This window comes from Phodopus roborovskii, unplaced genomic scaffold, assembly GCF_943737965.1.
Source record: "Phodopus roborovskii unplaced genomic scaffold, PHOROB, whole genome shotgun sequence".
In the NCBI taxonomy this organism is placed as follows: Eukaryota; Metazoa; Chordata; class Mammalia; order Rodentia; family Cricetidae; genus Phodopus; species Phodopus roborovskii.
In genome coordinates this window covers 6,508,690-6,530,347 of record NW_026125052.1, presented here as the reverse complement: position 1 = coordinate 6,530,347, position 21,658 = coordinate 6,508,690, and the positions used below count along the sequence as shown (strand labels likewise).

The 21,658-nt window shown below is 40.5% G+C and overlaps 1 protein-coding gene across 1 annotated transcript; it reads right to left on the bottom strand.

Annotated features, from left to right (window-relative positions):
- Positions 1-21,044: 21,044 nt before the first annotated feature.
- Smim36 (small integral membrane protein 36) lies at positions 21,045-21,375 on the bottom strand. The gene has a single exon (XM_051183272.1). It carries the CDS (start codon positions 21,355-21,357, stop codon positions 21,079-21,081), a length of 279 nt encoding a protein of 92 aa, XP_051039229.1. The 5' UTR covers positions 21,358-21,375; the 3' UTR covers positions 21,045-21,078.
- Positions 21,376-21,658: the final 283 nt, after the last annotated feature.

Below are 21,658 nucleotides of genomic sequence, written 5' to 3'. Positions count from 1 at the left end.
GCCCACAGAACCCACTCTTGTGAAAGAGGTCACCGGTGCATTGTAAAAGATGTGTACTTTGTAAGGGAGTTTCAATGTAGTAATGTCTTAAGCTTTGTTTTGAGGAAATGTCGCCCCAAAGTTTTACTGTGTTTAAATATGCAATAGATAGATAGATAGCTTGGGGTCAGACTCCGACATTTGAACCAACCTAGCTAAGAAAGTCGTGCTGAACTGTATTTCATTTCAACATGGACAGCAGCATTCACAGGGACCCCCACACTCTTCCTCAAAAGTCATCAGACTGTCAGGCTAGGATTACTTCCCTTATGCCTCTATTAAACTTAATTACCTCCTGAAAGGTCCTATCTCTAAATACTGCTGTGCCCTACATAATGGAGTTGTAGACAAACAAGGGGCACATGTTCAATGGCGGTCCCATAAAATATGTCACTCAGTCTCATCATGGCATCTCAGTTCATAGAAATAGGTTCTGGTGTCTACACAATGACAAAAGTCTCTGATGAAACAGCTCTCAGGATATCCCAGTCCTGATTGTGATTAGAGTTTCAACATGGAGATTTGGGGTGCATACCATTTAGATCATCACAACCATATAATTAAAATATGTGGAGTTGTATGCCTGAAAAGAGTGCATCTGCTTTGTGTGTATTATAGCTCAGTAAGCAAAGTAAGCATTAATCATCATGCAAAAATTGCTATGCACTGAAAGCAGAAAACACATCTGTGTAATTATCCAGAAAAATATAATTTGTTTGTTTTTAATGACATTCATTTTTTAAATGAGGAACAATGACAAAGAAACAAGAATCACAGGCCACTCCTAGTGGTTGTGCTGAACAAATTACATATCTCTTCTGAGTGATACTGCTTTGGACTCTGTGATGTGATTAGGGAACAGAGGAATTCAGGGCAGAACATCACTGTGAAAGTAATGTATAATGTAGGTTACATTAGAATGTTACATCGGGATGGGTTTGTCTGGAGAAGCAGATGGAGTTTGTTGTTATGGGTGAGAGCAAGGTTCATGTTGCTTTTCTACATATGACATTTGGGAAATTGTTGAGGTCAAGGTTGAAATAATTTAGGGCAGGTAGCCAAAATGTAGGGAGCATAAGACTTTGGCTTTAAATCAATCAAACTGAAAAGTCAGTTCCTCTGGATTTGCATTCTCTCACCTGGAAAAGGGGCCCATAAAAGCTGTGGCATGAGGTGTTACATATAGTGAAGACTCAAAACAAAAAGCAAAGACCACAGACACAGGGACTGTCCTTAGGAGTCATTTTTAAGAGATTACTATTGTATTGTGTGAGAGTGTTTTGCCTGCATGTTTATCTGTGCACTACATGTGTGTGTGCCTGTGGAGATCAGAAGAGGGAATTGGATTCCCTGGAACTAGAATTACAGAAAGAGTGGCCGTGGAAGTGCTAGGAATTGAACCCACTTCCTCAACCACTGAGCTATCTCTCCAACCTCCATCCAGTAGGATATCCTTGCTATTTGCTATCAAGCATCGGTTGTACAACAGATTTATAACAGATCAGGTACAAAGATAGTGAGAGACAGACTTTTCTAGTTTCTGAGGTCAGTTGTGGTCTAGCACCCTGGAGAGCTCCCTTTGAAGGCCAATGGTGTGCCTGTGGCATGCTGGAAGGCTTTTCTCCACTCAGACCCCAGAGCTGGGAAGTCTTTGTGGAAATGTCTGTCTCTTATTATGATTAGTTTGATAGCCAAGGAGCTGGGAACCTCATTGTTCACCCAAGAATATTTGGATTCTGAGTCAGAAAGAGAAAGTATTTCTTCTAATCTAATTGAAGTTTTCATAAAATGGCCCAAGCTGAGTAGCAGTAGTTCAAATAGAGATGAATAAAAATAGCAAGGAAGTGTTAATATGTCCACTGCTTCATACGGTTTCTAGTGCTCTGTGTTGAAATAGTAGATGCCTGCATATTGATCTGGTTTTGTTTATTGTTTTGTTTTCCTAAACAGGTGACTTAAAATAAACAGTTGCTCTTCTTTGGGTTTAATTTTTTGATTATATGAAAGAATTTTGAGACATTATTATTATTATTTTGTGTGTGTGTGTGAGAGAGAGAGAGAGGGAGAGAGAGAGAGAGAGAGAGAGAGAGAGAGAGAGAGAGAGAGAGAGCACTCATCCATGCATGTAGAACTTACAGAATAACTTTCAGAAATCAGTTCTGAGAGCCAACTCAGGCCATCAGGCTTGCATGAGACATGTTTCTCCTCACTAAACCATCTCACCAGCCAGAATACAATCTAGAATACTATACAGTTTGAAAATGGAAATGACCATAATCATTCTCATGTAGTATTTACTCTTTGGCAATGCCGGTGCTGTGTGCTGAAAAGCTAAACAGCGAGTTAGACACTGACAGACCTATCCTGGCTTGAGCTTTTATCTCATCCACAAATCAATTCACTCCATTGATTTTTTTTATCTATGATATAGAAGACATTTTAATTTTATACGTGGCACAGTTAGGTTAAAACATTACCAAAAAGCAGGCATGATGGCACACACCTCTAATTCCAGTACTTGGGATGAAGATGGTGAGTTCTAGGCTAGCACAGGCTACCTAGTAAAGCTCTGTCTCAAAACAAAAAATGAAGCTAAATGGCAAGAAAGAAAAGTAAAATAAAGCAACTCTGAAGTTTGAGGATTAGCTGAGACTTAGCAGATAGGTACTCATTGTATATTTAAGTCCAAATCCAGTTCCCAACTCAGTTCTTAAAGGCACAGAACAAGAAATATAGTGCTAACTCCAAGCATCTGGTCCATCGGCTGTGTTCAGCTCCAATATGGGCATTACTCAGTGTGATCATTATCTTTCACTGTCAGTGAGTAATATTGGATCAGCTAGGACATAAACTCCAGGATATGTCTGTGAAGATGTTTCCAGAGTGGCTTAATTGAGGTCAGACACACCCTGACCTCATGGGCTAAATAAGAAGAAAGAAAGGAGGAAGTCATGCAGGTTTTCTCTTCCTGACAATGGCTACCATGTGACCACTTGCCCCACACTCCAGCCACTACGACTACACCACCATGATGGGTTGTGCTCTCAAACTGTGAGGCTTTCTGGCGTTTTGAGGTATATTTTATCACTGCAATGAGACATATAGCCAAATGTGCATAAACACACAGTAATGGTAGCTACAAAGTGAGAAAAGGCTCACCTCTCCCTAAGATTTGTCTACACAGCTTTACAGTATGGAAGGTAAGATGGGAACTACCTCCCTAATGTCTTTGGATTATTGCTCCCTACCCATTTCCTTCCACTTGCTCATTTGAGAGCAGAGTATGTCTCACACAATGTGGTATTTATTTCTGTATATCTAGTTCATAAGTCTTAGAGTTGCAAGAGATAACCAATCTAATAAAATTGGAGCAACACCTGGTTTTCTATAAAAGTATGTGTTAACAGAAGACATAGTTTGTAAGGAGTAAGGTTTTCCCTGTAGGCCTGGACCCACTGCGGCACCAGCCCCAATTAACACACCGAGACTCTGTATTTGATATAATGCTGTTGGCCAGTTACTAGTTTCTTATCGGCTAGCTCTGTCTTAAGTATTAACCCATTTCTATTAATCTAAGTATTTCCATGTGGTCTCATCTTACAGGGGGGTGGGGCCGGCGTCTGGTCTCCCCAGTCTCTCCATGCTGACTCCTCCTTACTACTTCCTTGAATCCTCCTTGTCTCCTAGTCCCGCCTATCTTGCTTTCCTATTGGCCAACAATGCTTTATTCATTAACCAGTATGAGAAACATTTATAGAATGACATCTCCTATCAATAGTTTTTGTTGATAACCAGTAAACTAAACCAGTAAGTACCAAGGTCATCGTGGGCTATATTAGCAGGAGATATGGACACTGGGCAGTAAGAGAATTCAGTTCTGTATCAGATGGGTGAATTACCAAGCAATATACACTATTCTAGATAGCACTTGTAATGAGAGATGGCAAAGCTGGAGATTATCCAAAGGAAAATGAACAAATGGATGGCAGGATGACAGAGGGGTTGGTGCATCCACTTTGGAGTCAGACTTGATCAGTTCCAATCTTTGACACTTACCATGTCACCTCAGAGAAGTCACTTAATCTACCTCAGGCTCAATTTTTGCACCTATATCCTGAAACTAATAGCAGCACCTATTTCATGGGCTGGCAAGGATTGCAGCTATGAAGACATATTTTCATTTACATTGAAAAGAACTGTGTTTCATCAGAAATGTTGAAGTTTGGGAATTGGAGTTGGTTTGAATAGGAGGTAATATCTATCTCTCTCTAAGTATTTGAATGGACATCATTGGGAAGATTTACTAGAATTACTTTTTACTTTCATTAGATTCAAAATACAGAATTCAGTCAAAAAGAAGTCTGCAAAGAATGAGATGAAATAGCCTCAACATATGACAATTTAAAAAAAAAAATAATTAAAATTGTTTGAAACTGGAACTCAAGCCTCTAACCAGGTGGTCATGTTTGCACTGAAGTGAGTTCAAGTGGCTAATTTCCATGTCTTGGAAGTGGTACAGAGGGGACCCCTGTACTGGGCACTGGCCAAGTGAATTTGGACTCTTAGGGGTTCTGGGACTGTACCTGAGAATAATCTAGGGGTTGGAAATCACTACCTGATCAGAACCTCAGCTGATTCTGATAATCCAGGTGAAGATTGAATTCTGGTGTTAAAGTTCTTCAAATAGGGATGGGGAAACAAGTCAGGAAGGCAGAAGATGTGCTTCAGTTCATGAAATTTACCTAGCAAACTTCTGAATTTGATACCCAGCACCACAAAAACTGGATGTGGTGCATACTTTTAAACTCAGCACTCAGAGGGTGGAGGCTGAAGGACCCCTGATACAATAAAAGCATCACTCAGAGGATGAAAATCAAGGTCAGCCTCAGCTATATGGCTGGTCTGAAGCCATCCAAGGCTATATATTAGACCCGATCTCAATAAAAGAGAAGGAAAAAAAGAAAGAAAAAAATACAAGTGGCAGGTATATTGTGTAGTTACTCAGTTAGAAGGAGCTGTTGAGTTAAGGAGTGCAATGAGAAGGCAAGACCAGTGTGGGGAATATTTGGGAGCTAGTGAGAGAACTTGCAGGTCACTCAGTTAGGTTTCTGTGACCCATGAAGCACTTACAAAGCTAAATGATGACTAAAAGCAATTGCAGACCTATTCTTCCTTCTGTCTCTGTTGTGGTTTGATGTAAAATGGTCCCCACAGGCTCATGTGTTGGACCCTTAGTCTTCAGACAGTGGCAATGTTTTTGGGAAGTTGTATAACCTGGATAAGATGGGTCCTAGCTGGAGAAAGCGGTTGACTGCTCTGTGTGGGAGTTGGAATCAGGTTTATAGATGAGACCCACTTCCTCTCTCCTTTGTGGTTCCTGATCCTCCCAGATTGAAGTAGACTCCAGCCTTCCCAGCCACAATGGACTGTATTCCTTTAAACTGTGAGCCAAATGAAATGTTTCCATCTTAATTTGCTTAAGGCAGATCCTTCATCACAGCATGGAACAAATGACTAATGCTCTCACTGTTCTCATGCCAGTGCTAAACTTAATTATACAATATGTGGCTAATGACCCCAAACCTTAATGACCCATTCCATTCATAGTATACAGGGAGGTGGGGACATTCTGTGACATTGTTCTTTCAGCTCCAGTGAACACAGGAAGCACTTAGAGGTCCATTCAACACAAAAGTGACAAATCACAAGACTGGCGAAAGTTTTCTCTGAAATGGCAAGTTCTTTTGCGTATGGAGAATCCAGCTTCCGGCAAGTCAGCACTTTTGTTTGTGTCTCAAGGCAATCCTTAAGTTAATTAGCTGCAATTATTAGCCCTGCTGCAGCAGAATGCACAGTAAGAAAGGAAGGAAATGAAGGCACCAGAGAGAAGCAGTTGAGTGTTCTGCTAATGGCTAATGGCCACACTGACCAACTAAATCCCACCCCAAACCTCTCCAAAGTCCAAAGCAAAACTGACCCCAGAACTCAGAGAGAACAAAGGACAATTTGAACCGAAAAAAAAAAATGTGTACTTACACAGTGTTCTCTCTAGTCTCCTTCCACATTCTGAGGCAATGAGATGTCCCTGAAGGTGCATTCCTGTGGGAATAGATCACAGCAGGCAAGAAGAACAATGAGGCTTATTAGAAGCTCTAGTTGGGAGACTTCTTCTCTTATTAGATGTGTGATTTGGGGCCAGTCAGTTCCATTAGTATGGAATTAAGATAGAGACACCAACTTCAAAGGGTATAGGAGCCTTCTATGTGAATCACGCATGGCTCTGTGCTCCGAATTAGATACAGGAGGCTGAGTTCTTGACTACGCTCCCTGTGACTAGATCAAACCTTGGAAGCCATATTGTTATAGCTTGTTTCTTACTCTACCAAATACTCTACTCAAGTGAACTACCTTATGCTACCCTAATCACCAAGCCTGATCTCAAGTCCCTGGTGTTCACTTTAGTGTAGCATGGGAGGCAATCCAAATAAATAAACTCATCCTGAACTGGGAATAACTGATAGCATCTGCAAGTTTTCACTTACACTTTCCAAAGAAGACTTGCAACCAGGTTAATGATGGGTTGATTCAGGGATGCACTCATGTATTGAGGACAAACATGAATTGAGATCACATCATGACCTGGACATAGGTGATGCAAAGGAGAATGCTTCTTTTGCAGAAGCCTAAGAAGTCAGGGGTGCTGTAGGAATATGTCCACATTTCCTATAATCTCAAAAGTTATCTCACTTAGTGATAGAGAACAGCTTTTGTAAACCTCAGCTCTCTCTTCCTTGAGAAAGGATGAGAAATAGGGTTGTGGCTCTTCTTAGCAAACTCTGGAGGAGTTGGCAACCTTTGCTCTTCTGTGGAAAATAGCTAGAAAGAGCTCAAAGGAGATTCAAAATCAGACTTAAGCAAGGCTGCTTGCTGTCTCTGAGTTATGTGGCTAGATATTTCTGACATCCCAGGAAAAGGTGAATATCCATGCTCAACTCCTTTCCATGCTTATCAGCTCTTCAGCTCTAGAGTTTGCTGTTTGCAGTGACAAGGCCCATGTCAGACTCCCAAGTCAGTCCAGGACACTGGCCTTGTGTCTGCTCAGTTTGCACTAGGGTTTGACGAAGATGCCTGCTCCTTCTTTGGAAACTGGATGTCCTTCTACCTCCTCCGGCTCCTGGCATTCTGGCCCCAGTTCATTGCCATGGAGGCTGGATTATGAAACACCTCCCTTCCCAAGATGCCCTTTGCTTCACTTTCAAATAATTACACAAGCAATTGAGTTTTGTTGCAGAAAAAATATGAAACTGTCTAAGTATAACTGAGAAAAAATTATAATTTCCCCATTCAATATTGTGCTTGAAGTTTTAGTTACTGCTTCTAGACACACAGAGATACATGAATGTGTGTTATGATCCGGGATCATGGTGCACATGCTTTCCATAAATCCTTCAGTAGCATGTGATTAGCCTATTTCTGTGTCAGTGAACTCACTGCCACAATAGATATATTCTATTCCAATGCAGAGATACATTCCAATGTATCAAACCATTCCCACTGTGAAGACTTAGCATATTATCAATTATATGTATATACCTCTTTAGGTACTTCTAATACATATATTTATTTTCCACTATAGGAAACATTTTCCTACTTCTTCCTTTTTTTTCTCCTCCTCCTTCTTCTCCTCTTCTTCTCTTTCTTCTTTCTCCTCCTCCTTTTCATTTTTCTTCTTCACTTATTCCTTCTCCCCCTCTGGTTCATTCTCCCCTCTCTCCTCCCTCCTCTCCTCCTCCACTTTTTTTTTTTTTTTTTTGAATTTCTGGTTTTTTAAGCAGGGTCTCATGAATCCCACGTTGGCCTCAAACTAACTATATTGGTATGTATCTTCTGATCCTCCTGCCTCCATCTCCTGAGTCCTGGGATTACACGCATGCACTACCATATTGGCTTGTGTGGGATAAGAAAACTAAACACAGGTCTTTCTGTGTGCTAGGCAAACTTTCCCAACAGAGCTATGTCCAGGGCCCATGTTTAGGAAGAATTTCCTAAAGTAGAATTTCTGGGCCAAATGTTTTCAAAGCGTGTGTGTGTGTGTGTGTGTGTGTGTGTGTGTGTGTGTTGTGTGTATGTGTGTGTAGGTGTATATGTGTATGTATATACATATATGTATGTATACTCAGGCTGTATGTATGTATATTGTATGGATGTATATTATCATCAATAGTATAGAAATACTCCCTTCCATTGTCATTATAGATGCCACCACTATCATCATCATAGCTAATATATGATGAATATATGTGCCTAGTAACTGTCTAAACACTATACTTATATATTCATAGCAAGTTATTGAATTGTCACTATATCCTGAGTTACAAATACTGTGAATATTCAAAAAGCTTAATAGAGGAACTACAATGCATGGTCATACCTAAAAATTAAATTTGGGTAAACACTAAAGTGAAAAAAAATTCCATCTTCAAATCCTGCGTTAAAAAGTAATTGCCATTAAAAAAAAAGCAATTGCCATTAGAAGTTTTATATTAATTCATCCAGATATTTATATACTTAAAATATGAGAATGCCAATATATCCATTTTAAGCATAAATGAAATCATATTACACCCACCATTATTCTTTTGCAACCTGTTTTTCTCTTTTTCTAACAATATTGCTATGACCATCTTTTCACAATACTCCATGAAAACTTGCCTCATGAGCTTTGATTTGTTTGTGAGGCAGGGTTTCACTTACATAGCCCAAGCTAGCTTTGCAGTAGTAGCTATCTCTTTGGCCTCTACCTCCAGAGTGCTGAGATTTTAGGCATGTGACACCATCCCTTGGCCCTCACTTCCTTTCACAAGCATGGCATTCTAGTGTATGAATGTACCATAGAGGTTCATGTGTGTCTCTCACCTTACTCAATCAGATTTGTAGATCTAGAGCACAACCTCATGGAATTTAGGAAAAGTCTGTGCTCACAGCATCTGACCTGCGAATAGAAAAGGGTATTCTCTATAGAATATAAGTTCCCTGAAAATCTCAGTGTAGTGAATGGAATAGCCAATGAGGAAAGCTACCCCAACCAATGAACTATATACCTCCACTTAAATAATGCTATATGAAACTGGATAAGGTTGACTTGGAGACCCTTGGAAGTCTTACTCATGTGTATTTTTGGTAACCATAATATCAAAATTTATATTAAGAATAACATACTGAGTGGAATAGAAGGATATCTTGGTGGCCTGAGTTCTGGCAGTGGGCAGGCCAGGTACCATGCTACAAGAGGACTAAAACAATCTTGTGTGTGTGTGTGTATGTGTGTGGGCACATGTGTGGAGGTCAGAGGATAACTTCTGTATTAGTCCTTGAGACAGGGAATTCTCCTGACTCTGTCCCCTGCCCCAGCTCACCACAGGAGAGCTAAGATTACAGGTGTCCATAATGGTGCCAATCTTGCATGACTTCTGAGGACCAGAGTCATGTCCTCACACTTTCATGACAAGTGCCTTCCCCACTGACCTGTTTCCTCAGCCTCCAATCAGGACTCTTCCTTTCTGTTTGCCATTGCATTCCTGGTTTGTACTGCTGGACCACAGGAGTCCTCCATAGCTCTGACAGCCTATGGTGTCCAAGCCAATGCAAAATCCATCTTTGTGAGAATGGGCCTGGCAGCTCATGTTCCCTACAGAATAATTTTAAGCCTTGGCTTGTGCACTTAATGTTTCTTGGGGATGGAAAACTCCATGAGGGAGAACATGGGATGCGGTCTCAGAATGAGAGTAATGAATGCTTCAGCTCCACCCATACAGTCTCCCAGAAATGTTAAGAGAGAAAAATCAGTCCATTCTCTTCATGCCTTCCTATCACAAGCAACATCTAAACACGGTTCAGTCACGATGTGGAAAGCTCTGTGGTCAGCCCCCCAGGGATGCACTAGGTAGGCATGTGTAAATTTACTTAGATTCAGAAAGTGGAAAGCAGTGCAGCTGACAGCACATTGATTATATATGAAATGAAACAAAATAGTAGAGTACAAACTGAGTAACAGGATTGTGAAGGACTTCCATATTTTCTAAACTTTGCTGCATTTTTTCTCACAGTTTCCCAGATGGACAAGCATTCCTTACATGCACGCACACACACACACACACACCACACACACACACACACACACACACACACACACACACTTGCACACACGCACACACGCACACACACACACACACTCCACAAAAGTAATCCAGGTCAGGAACATCTTTCTTTTCTTTGTCTACATTTTTCAAGATTAACTTAACACACACACATACTCTCTCTCTCTCTCTTTCTCTCTCTTTCTGACTAGGAAGCAGAAATACAGTGACCTGGGATTCAGGAGCCATCTTGGATGCTCTGGACACAGGACTTCTGAAACGGATCCCTGCTGATAATGAGCTGGCTGCAGGAGACAACAAAGGCCACACCATGTTTCAACCAGTGTTTTCTGTTCATTCTCCTTCTTTCTTTCCTTCCTCCTTCCATTTTATTCCCCCCTTTTTTGCTTCTTCCCTCCCTTTCTCTCCATGTTTTCTTTCTTTCTGATTATGGTTGTTTATTTATTATTTATTTATTTATTTATTTATTTATTTATTGTGGTATTAGGGGCCTGGACTGAGTACATGGTACATTCTATGCAAACACTCTATATAAGAGTGACACAGTCAACTTCTGATTCTTCATTATTTCTGGGCATACTTTTAAAACAAATACAATCATTGTTTAAAAAAGAAAGCAACATAAACTTCTATTCCTGAACATGTAACTGCAATGAAATTTACTTTAAATGAGAATACAAGGCAATGTTCTAAAAATTAAAGATCATCTGAGGCTCCAACATATTTCCCATGTTTCATATTGTCAACACTCCCCAAATGGCGGTGAGCTCATTATTTTTTGCATTTTGGAACATATTTGTTAATACACCCTAGCAACTAGAAAGTCAATGCACCACCATATGCCTAAGCTGAGACCATTTGTCATGGTCTGTGTTCCCTCCAAAGTGTTCAGGACAGACCTCGACTTGAAGAAGCTCCAGTGTGGGGGATAGTTACTTGAAATGTCAAACGGAAAACACACTAGCAAATGGTGGTGGTGGTGGGGTGGAGTTAGTTCTAATCCTCTGAAAGGACTCAACGTTCTGTTGACACTTCCTACTACTGCTATTCACTGATCAGTGATGTCACGGCTGTGCATGGGTTTTCAGGACATATCTTCCAGTCACTAGTGGATGCATTCTAGAAGCCAGGAGAAAGAAAAGCTGCAGGATCACACACACCCTGGTGCAGGAAGAGCTTCGGAAAGCTGCAAATGAACTCTCCCCCTGTGCCTTTTATGTAGCTGGCAGGAGGCCTGACTCCTCCTAGGAAGACAAAAACTTGGCTTGATTTAGAACCTAGAACTTAAGCTCCAGATGGCAGCCTCAAGACCTAGTTGGTCACTGTAGTCTCTCAACTCTTATCACTGCACCCAGGGAGGGTCAAATGGCAGCTGTGGTGGCTGCCACTCTCTTTGTCTCACAAATTGCAAAGCCATAAACTGCTACACACCCCCCACACCCTCCTCCCTGCCTAAAGACAGGAGTCTGAAACATCCCAGACTTCCCCCTGAAGGGTCCTGTAGCAGTTCATTTTTATGGGGTAGTCATTCTCATTCAGCAAAAGAAACAAAGTTATCACCAAAGAATGGAGACTTAATGATGTGTTCAGCCCTGTATGAGGTGCTCTGTGTGTGTGTGTATGTTTGTGATATCACACGTGTGGGAGATTACTCAGGCTATTGCATTAGATATTTCATATTCAGTAAAGAGATTCAAAGAGTAAAATTACCAATTAAGGGGGGAACTTAGCCTTTTTATATATGTATATAGATAGATCTAGTCTAACCTAAAAACTGCCAGGGTTTATGCTTTCTTTTTTCTTTCTTTCTTTTTTTCTTTTGTTGTGGTTCTCTTCCTCCTCTTCCTTTCCCCCAGGAACAGAGTTTCTCTATGTAGCCTGGTTATCTTAGACCCCACTCTGTAGATCGGGCTGGCCTCAAACTCAAAGATCCACCTGTCTCTATCTCCTGAGTGCTGGGATGAAGGGCATGTACCACTATGCTGGCTTATTTATTTTCTTAACAAAATAAAATTGTATGCCATGTTCTTAGGCAGGGCTTGACTCTCACTTGCCTAGACTAAAGCATGAGTCATGGTGGGGGAGACCAGAAACAAATTGCTCCTTTCATACACAGGCAAAATCAGAGGCAGAGGCACATGGTGGAGCGGGGTAGATAGCTAAGGTCTGACATACAAAAAAGATGCATAGTGTTTATAAGACTGTGTATGTAGCATAATAAATGAATATACATTCACATACCCAGAATAAACACTGAGAGGAATGCCTGTTCATCTCTCAAAGACATTTCGAAGGCACTGGTTGCCAAGACTGTATCAAACTAGGAAAATGTTATACATCTCAGCATTATAATGACAGTTCAGAAGATACTACTCCCTGTGTTCTTGGTAGTCTTTTTCTTGCTTCTCGGTAAGTTTCATGAGGTCAGAGTTCATACCCATTGTGGGAGCTGATGCATCCTGGAAGCCCTACACTGGTCTGTACTGTATAAACATTTGTCAGAGAAGTGGTCAACAGGTGCATGCAAGCTTTCCCCTAACTGAGCATGCCTTCTTCTGTATCTGCCATAAAAACGAGCTGAAGGTGGTGTTGGGGTCCCGTTTTCAAATACGTAAACCATTCACACACTTAGGTAATTCATTATTAGTACTGAATAAGTCTCAGCACAGCCTGCAACTGATGGTGACTCACGAGTGTGCTATGACTCTATGGCTTTTGGCAGCCTCTGTAACCACAGTTTATCACCCCTTTGCTCTAATCTGATTGGACGCCTTCACAAGCCTTGTTTATACAAATCACTATGAGAACAGTGCTTCCTTACAAAATGAGCAAATGAATGGAAATGGGTGCAAAGTTCAAGAGCAAACTGACTTAGACCAAATATCAGGAGACTGTGTGTGTGTGTGTGTGTGTGTGTGTGTGTGTGTGTGTGAGAGAGAGAGAGAGAGAGAGAGAGAGAGAGAGAGAGAGAGAGAGAGAGAGAGTCTTGCTTCATTCCTCTGGAGACCTGTGCCTCCCCAGCTCTGGCATTACAAGTCTGCACTAGTACACACAGCAACACTGAACTGAGCTCTCTCTCTCTCTCTCTCTCTCTCTCTCTCTCTCTCTCTCTCTCTCTCTCTCCCCCCTCTGGCATAGGGAAAATGGGTTTCCTCCTGGGAATGATTACAATTCTATAATACCAGGTTTTTCTATTCTTCTCCATAGCAAACAGCTTCTTTATTGCTAATCTTGGTGATAAGAACACCTTTATTAATCTGTCTGGTGCTCTGGATTCCAAATTCCATGAACATGTTTGCTCCAAGCCTCTCCTGAACAATGCTAATGTCTCCCAAGGCAGCATGTTTCCTCTCCCTTGTGTGGCTCAGGCTTCTTCTGAACCAAGCCCCCCTCCCTTTTATAGACTTTCTTCTGAGATTCCTGGTGCATACCTGCCAGCTTTGGATTGCACTTGAGGCCACCAGCCTGGAGATATGCTAAATGGGAAATCAATGGTTCCCAGCATATGGCTGGGTCATAACTAAATAACAGATGAGCGCAGGAGGAGAAAACATAGGTGCAGACTTTCTGTCATCTTGGAAACAGGTTAAAGTTGAACAAGACAAGAAGGCTAAGGTTGAAGAGAATGCTACAGGAGATTCAGATCAGTACACCTTACTTTCTATATTCCAAACGCTAGTAGGTGCTACTATAGCCCAGAGGTAGAGTATTTGCCTAACATGGCTTGTTTCTAATAATGTCTATCCATGTTGCATCTTGCTGCTTCCTAGCAGCCTTGGTTCTGGGCACATATGTGTGTGTTCCCTGGTTCATACCAATAACCAAAATGCCAATAAGCATTTTAAATAGATAAGCAATTTAAATAGACCTATAACCCCCATCATCAAACATCTTCCATCCAAGAAAAAAAAAAAAAAAAAGCCCAGGGCCAGATGGTTTCAGTGCAGAATTGTACCAGAAATTCAAAGAAAAGCTAATTCCAATACTCCTCAAATTGTTCCACACAATAGAAGCAGGATTGTTGCCAAACTCTTTTTATGAGGCTACAATTACCTTGGTATACAAACCCCATAAAGACACAAGTAAGCTAGGGAACTACCTCCCTCATGAATATCAATGCAAAAATACTCAATAAAATACTGGCAAATTGAATTCAAGAACATATCATAAAAATCATCCACCATGATGCAGAGATGCAGGGATTGTTCAACATAGGAAAATCCATCAATGTAATCAAACTGTAACAAACTGAAAAAGAAAAAAAAAAAACCACTTGATTGTCTCACTAGATGCTGAAAAAGCCTTTGCCAAATTCAACAACACTTCATGATAAAAGTCTTGGAGATATCAGGGATAACAGGAACATACAATAAAGCAATATACAGCAAACCAACAGCCAACATCAAGCTAAATGGAGAGAAACACAAAACAACTCCTCTAAAATCAGGAACAAGACAAGAATGTGCACTTTCTCCATATCTCTTCAATATTGTACTTGAAGTCCTTGCTAGAGCAATAAGACAACAAAAGGAGATCAAGGGGATACAAATTGGAAAGGAAGAAGTCAAACTGTCACTATTTGTAGACGATATGATAGTTTACATAAGTGACTCAAAAAATTCTATCAGGGAACTTCTACAACTGATAAACACCTTCAGAAAAGTTGCAGGATACAAGCTGAACTAAAAAAAAAATCAGTACCCCTACTATATAGATAATAAAGGGGCTGAGAAAGAAATAGGAGAAACATCACTCTTTACAATAGCCACAAATAACATAAAATATCTTGGGGTAATTCTAACCAAAGAGGTGAAAGACTTGTGTGACAAGAACTTTGAGCTGTTAAAGAAAGAAATTAAAGAAAATGCCAGAAAATGGAAAGATACCCCATGCGCTTAGATAGGTAGGATCTACATAGTAAAAATGGCAATCTTGACAAAAGCAATCTACAGATTCAATGCAATTCTTATCAAAATCCCAGCACAATTCTTCACAGACCTTCAAAGGTCAATATTCAACTTTATATGGAAAAACAAAAGACCCAGGATAGCCAAAACAACCCTGTACAATAAAGGAACTTCTGGAGGCATCGCCATCTCTGACTTCAAGCTCTATTATAGAGCTAGAGTAATGGAAACAGCTTGGTATTGGTATAAAAACAGACAGGTAGACCAATGGAATAGAATTGAAGACCCTGATATAAATCCACACACCTAAGAACACCTGATATTTGACAAAGAAGCTAAAAGTATACAATGGAAAAAAGAAAGCATCTTCAACAAATGGTGCTGGCATAACTGGATATTGACATGTAGAAGACTGCAGATAGATCCATATCTATCACCATGCACAAAACTTAAGTTCAAATGGGTCAAAGACCTCAACATAATAAATCCAACAATATCTGAAATGCCCCTAAATACAATATATTTGTGTTAAGTAAAGTTTCTAACACTGGTGAATTAAAATCAAAACATTAGAGAACTGTGAAAACTGCTGAAGATACTTTTCAACTATAACAGTAGCTCAAATATTCAGCCAAGATTTAATTATTTATGCAAAACAAGCCCACCCATTTCATTAGTATGCAAATTTGCCCTTTAGTACTAGTAAAATCTGGGTACACTCAAGAATTGTTTTAAAATAAATTTGTGATTTAATTTCAGTAAATATATAATTTCTATGTCTTTTTAATGCACCTGAATAACTTTAGCCACATAAAAGCAGTATTGATGAGGGGGTGGTGAATGAAGAAGTTTGAGAGCCCCTGGCTGTTTATATTTAACATTGCCCATTTCTAGAGGCTGGACATCTAAGCTCAAGGTGTTAGCAGGGACTTTGATCTCTGAAGGTTCTGGAAGGATCTGCTCCAGGCCCTTTTCCTGCCTTTCAGCTCTTCTGTTTTGGATTGCATAACTCTAGTCTTCGTAGAGTGGTTTCTATGACTGTCTATGTCCAGTCATCTACTCCTTTTAAAAATTTGAGACTGTATCTTACTATGCAGTTCAGGTTAGCCTTAAACTCATGATCCTAATGGCTCTTAGTCCTAAGTGCTAAGATAATAGACATGTACCGTCTGGCCCAGCTAAATTTGATGACAACAGTAGCTATATTAGATTAGTGGTCCACCTAACAACAGTAGCTGTGTTGGATTAGCTGTCCATCGTACTTCCAGGACAACTTTATCTTGATAACTATGACAGAAATCACTTTAATTTCAAACACACTCAAAATTTGAGGTTCTGGGTCTAAAGATTCCTACAAATAAATTGGGGCACATGTGGTGGTGAGAAAAACTCAACTCCTAACCCTTTCTTTCTCTTCCTCCCAAATTTCCCTGAACTGACCTGAGCCTTCAAAGGAATGGGATTTCTTCTTATGCCCACCTATCTAAAGGTGTACTAACAATGGCTTTCTTGTCACTGAGATGTCACCATGTGTCAGAGGCTTTGCATATGCTATTTTAAACTTCATGGGCATCACTATTTCACCCATATTTTAGTTTAAATAAAAAGGCTTAGAAAGTCAAGTCATGCATAAATGGCTTACTACCAGCAGGCAGTAACAGAAAGGAACTGAGGCAGACTTGTCTGGTAGAATGTCCAGCCTCGGTCCACTATCCCCTAGTGACTTCTCAAACACCAGGGGATATTTTTTTTTGTCCAAATCCAGAGAATTAATTTATACCCTGTTGGCAACTCTGGCTATAATATGCAGTGGAGCAAATCTGGTCATTACATTACTTAATAGGCATGTGCTGAACAGCATCCTAGGTATTGAAAGTGATCAGTAGGTAGGACAAACAAGGGTGGCTATTTTCTGTTGTGAACAAAAAAGAGAACAAGGTGAGGCCAATAGAAACGGGTTCAGATCCTTCCTGCTGAGTATGCTAGCTACTCTGTGTCCTTGCCGAAGCTTTATCTATTCTTTGAGCCACATATCATTAAATTTAAACCACTTGTTTTTTTTTTTTTTTTATCATTCTCATGTAAAAGTGTGAGGATTAAATGATACTATGGATTAAAAAAAAAAAAAAAAAAAAAAGATACCTGGCATGTACTGAGATTCTTGAAAACCCCTATTTTTCCTCTCCTCTTTTGCTGCCCACCAGGTGTCTTATGTGTATGTCTCCCACGGCTATTGCTGTGGACAAATTAGGAAAAATATTGCATTTGGTTTAACGATACTTGTTCATGATGGCAAAATAACAAATTAAAATAATGTGAACCAAAGAAGTGCCGACCCACAAGGAAACAAAATTAACATGGTATTTGAAGGTTAGAGGAACTGAATGTTTCTTCTGGTTGGCAAACCAACCCATTAGGTGAATTTATAAAACCCAAGAACCTCACAGTTGTGAAACTAACTCCACTGGGAAACTTCAGTTAAAAATAAGAAGCAGTGAGGCTGGAGAGATGGCACAGTGGTTAAAAATGTTGGCTGCTCTTCCAGAGGACCCAGGTTCAATTCCCAGCATCCACATGGTGATTCACAACCATCTGTAACTACAGGCCCTGAGAATCCAATGCCCCCTTATGGCTTCTGTGGGCACTGCATAGTGGGCACTGCATGTATGCGGTGGGCATGTATGTATCCATACATACATGCAGACAATACACCCATTCACTGAAAGTAAAAATAAAGAGTAGCTAAAAAGATCACTTTCTAGGGAGAAAAAGTTCTAGAAAGAGCATGGAGGTTGAGATAGATAAAAATGGCTAAACCTTAGGTCCAGCTAGAGGCCAAAGACTCCAGAAGATTCACTGCACTTTGCTATCTTGGCTTCCTTCCTTCTTGACTGCTGTGGTTTGAGCATGGTGTGTGTGTGGGGGGGGGGTGCATATACACACAAGTTCATGTATTGGAAATTAAACTCTGAATTTATATGTTAATGGTATGTGGAGGCTGGCCCTTTGGGTAGAGACTTATGGTTAGCTGAGAGTGAGAATTCTTATCATAGCACTAGTGGCTTCATATGGCAACAAGATGATGACCAGCTGCTAGCACCATGCTCTTGGATCTCCCAGTCTGCAGGATCATGAATCAAGTAACCCTCTCTTCTTTATAAATCACATGACCTACAGTACTGAGTTGTAGCCACAGAAACAGACCAAGATAACAGCAAGAGCCTTATAGATACATACTTGTCATACAAATCTGGGTATGTACTATACAGAAAATATGCATTTTTTAAAAAAAATTCTGAAATTGGTTTCTGTTTAGAGAACACAAATTGAATAAGCCACAAATCATATGACCTGGGAGGTTTAGACTAGTTCCCTACCACCTATTCCAACATTAGCTCACTGTAGTTTGTTTTCTGGTTTCTTTACTTTTTTTTTTTTTAAATCTCTTGTCTGTCTTTATTTCATTTTATTCTGGTAGTTATTATTAATATTTTCATTATTATTTTATTTTTTTCTTATGATGATCTACTTTTCTCCATATCTGTTAATTTCCCCTTTAAAAAAGGATTTGCCATTTGTGTGTGTGTGTGTGTGTGTGTGTGTGTGTGTGTGTGTGTGTGTGTGAGTGAAATGCCCTCTGTGGTTATAGCAGAGTGTCAGATCTTCTGCAGCTGGAGTCACAAGTGTTTGTAAGGCACCCAAGTCAGGAGTTTGGAACTCAACTCTGGTTCCAAGAGCAGGAGGAAACTTTAACCCCTGAGCCATCTCTCCAACCCCTACTTTTTCCTTCTTGAATTGGCTCAAATATGGAGTTGACATAACTGTCTAGTATTTCATATAACCATTTTAAGCAAATGCATATTTCATATTCTTAATTAAGAATATTCTCAATAATCTTATTAGATGAGTTGAATATTTATGTCTGTCAAAAGCTAAATTAATTAACATTGCTAACATTAATTTTTGATGGCTCATTGACTTTTCCTCCAGTGATATATTTTGTATCCACTTTCACAAGGTATAGATAGAAGGACATTAGTATGAAAAGAGACTTTTTAAAAGCAGTATGTGAATTTTTTATATTATACAGTTATGTTTTACATTTTAATTTTAAGAGTGGAGATTGATATTTGACTTTATATCAGAAAAACCCTTCTGTATATTTTCAACATCATTTTCAATTCATGTATGTAAGGGAACCAATCTGTCTTCATATTTTCTACAGCTACGTTAACAATGTAAAGACAAAACAGGACTGGAGGTTGGATCTGGCAGGGCAGCATGGGCCAGGTTCTCCTCTTCACTCTTCCCTCACAGCAACTATAATCGAGTATCTCATTTTTCATAGTCTTGAAAGACACCAGACTTCCACAGTCAATGGCTACTGTAAGGTTTTGCATCTAAGCTTTGTTTTTGCCATTCCTTATATTCAAAATGCCCCCTCCTGTATTCCCAACACTTTCACTCCCCTCGGGGCAGGGGGAAGCCACTTATCCTACAAGTTGAGTCACCTTCTTTTTGATGGCAGAGTTGATGAGCCTGGCCAATCAACACCGAGCAAATGCATCTCCATTCCAACAGCCTGTACAGACCATGGCAGAGCAAACATGGATGCTCTTTCCACTCACTGCTGGGTCATGTGTGCCTCTTCTTCCCCTGTTAGACAGCAAAAGTCACAGGGCAGGGCTTATGGCACACCACACAGGTTATCATGGGAAAAAAAGTTCAGTAAGTCACCAGGCAGACTTGTAAGGGAGGGGGAGGCATGGTACAAACGTGTACAATGAAGATAATGGTGTAAGCTTGTAGGAACAGGTGAGTGAATGAGCATCACAAAAACAAACAAGCCAACAAACAAAAAAACCTATTAGTCAACAATTATGGGAGGAGCAAGAATGTTGTGGGTTCTCTTCTCTTCAGGGGATTAAAACACAAAGCTATAAGACCTCAGGCTTTTTTTTTTTTCTTAATGAATCTGCAATAAGTCTGTATTAAATCAGGTCATACTTGAAGACTAGAGGTAAAACTTTATGTGTTTGTATGTGTATATGTATTTGTACATGGGTGGTTATGTATACATGCATATGTGCATGTATGTGTCAGAGATTGGGTATCTCCTTCTATTTCTCCATTTTATTTTTTTAGTCAAGGTCTCTCACTGAGCCTGGAGCTCACTGATTGAGCTAGATAAGAAGACCACCATGCTCCAGGGAACCAGCTGTCTCTGGGATTACAGGCACATACCACTGCATTCATTTGATTTGTGTCAGTGCTTGGGAATGGAACTCAGGACCTCCTGCTCTTCCGGTTAGCACTTTACTGAATGAGCTATTTCTCCAGCCTCCAGAGATCAACGTTTCTGATGAGAAGTAGATAGGAATAAAGCCAACATTCATCACAGCAAGACTAATTGTCAAGCACTGTTCTCAAGTAGTTTCAGTGGACAGACTCATTGGAAACTGAAATTTTCAAATGATCCTATCACTAGGCCTGAGGTGTGAAGAGGTAGCCCAATACAACCTGGGCCACACAGCTTGTGATTGGAGGGGGAACAGAATGTGAGGATCTGTTATATACAAAAAACAATAACCTGACGTCTGGGGAGTATAAATGTGATCACTTGGAAATAATGAAGCTATAAAGTACAGACTTGAATTAGTTTCATTATTTATTACATCCCTCCCACACCCCACATGTCTTTCAAACCTTATGCAAAGTCATCCTCTCCTAGCATGAAGATATGTGTAACCAGCTTCACATAAAATAGTATTGCTGAGATCTTGCATTTGGAGAACACAGCGGGAGACCATGGGGCATCTTACCTTAAATAGTTGCTTTATTCATGAAGAGTCTGACCAGAGGGCAGATAGTAAGATAGAGACTAGGTTTCCTCATTTGGGGAGAACTGGCTCCACAAAAGGACAGTTGCTTTCTGCTGCGTTTATTGGTCTCTTCCCAACATCCCTTATCCAGTCTCATACCACCGTGCTTTTCTTCCCTATTGGCGCAGGAGCCTTAAAGTGAAGGCTGGGTCCCCTTGCCCATGATCCGTGAGCACCGTGCTGGGTCACCACCACTTGGATGGAAGGCTGGGCATTCAGTGTGGTCTCGGGAGCATACTCCTTGCTGGGATCCTTGCCTCGGCAGTCATACAGCACGCAGGAGATGAGGAACACCAACAGTAAGATGACGTAACTTGCAACTAGGATGATGAGGTTCAAGGTGACAGGGTCGATCTCCAGGTAAAACTCCATCACCTCTTCCACGGTGTAAAAATGAGTCTAAAGAAAGGCATTTGGGGTCAGTTTTGGCATTGCAGGGAGCAAACACAAAGGCTACATTGACTCTGGAATAAAAATACAATAATCCCCACTGCTCCAGGAAACCTCGGGGATTAGAGCTGCTCAGTTTAATAACTTAAGCTCTTTCTGTTAATACTGCAGCCACCAACACTGGAGAGAGGAGTGCAGGAGGGAGAGGGAGAGGGAGAGGGAGAGGGAGGGTGAGAGGGAGAGGGAGAGGGAGAGGGAGGGGAGAGGGAGAGGGAGAGGGAGA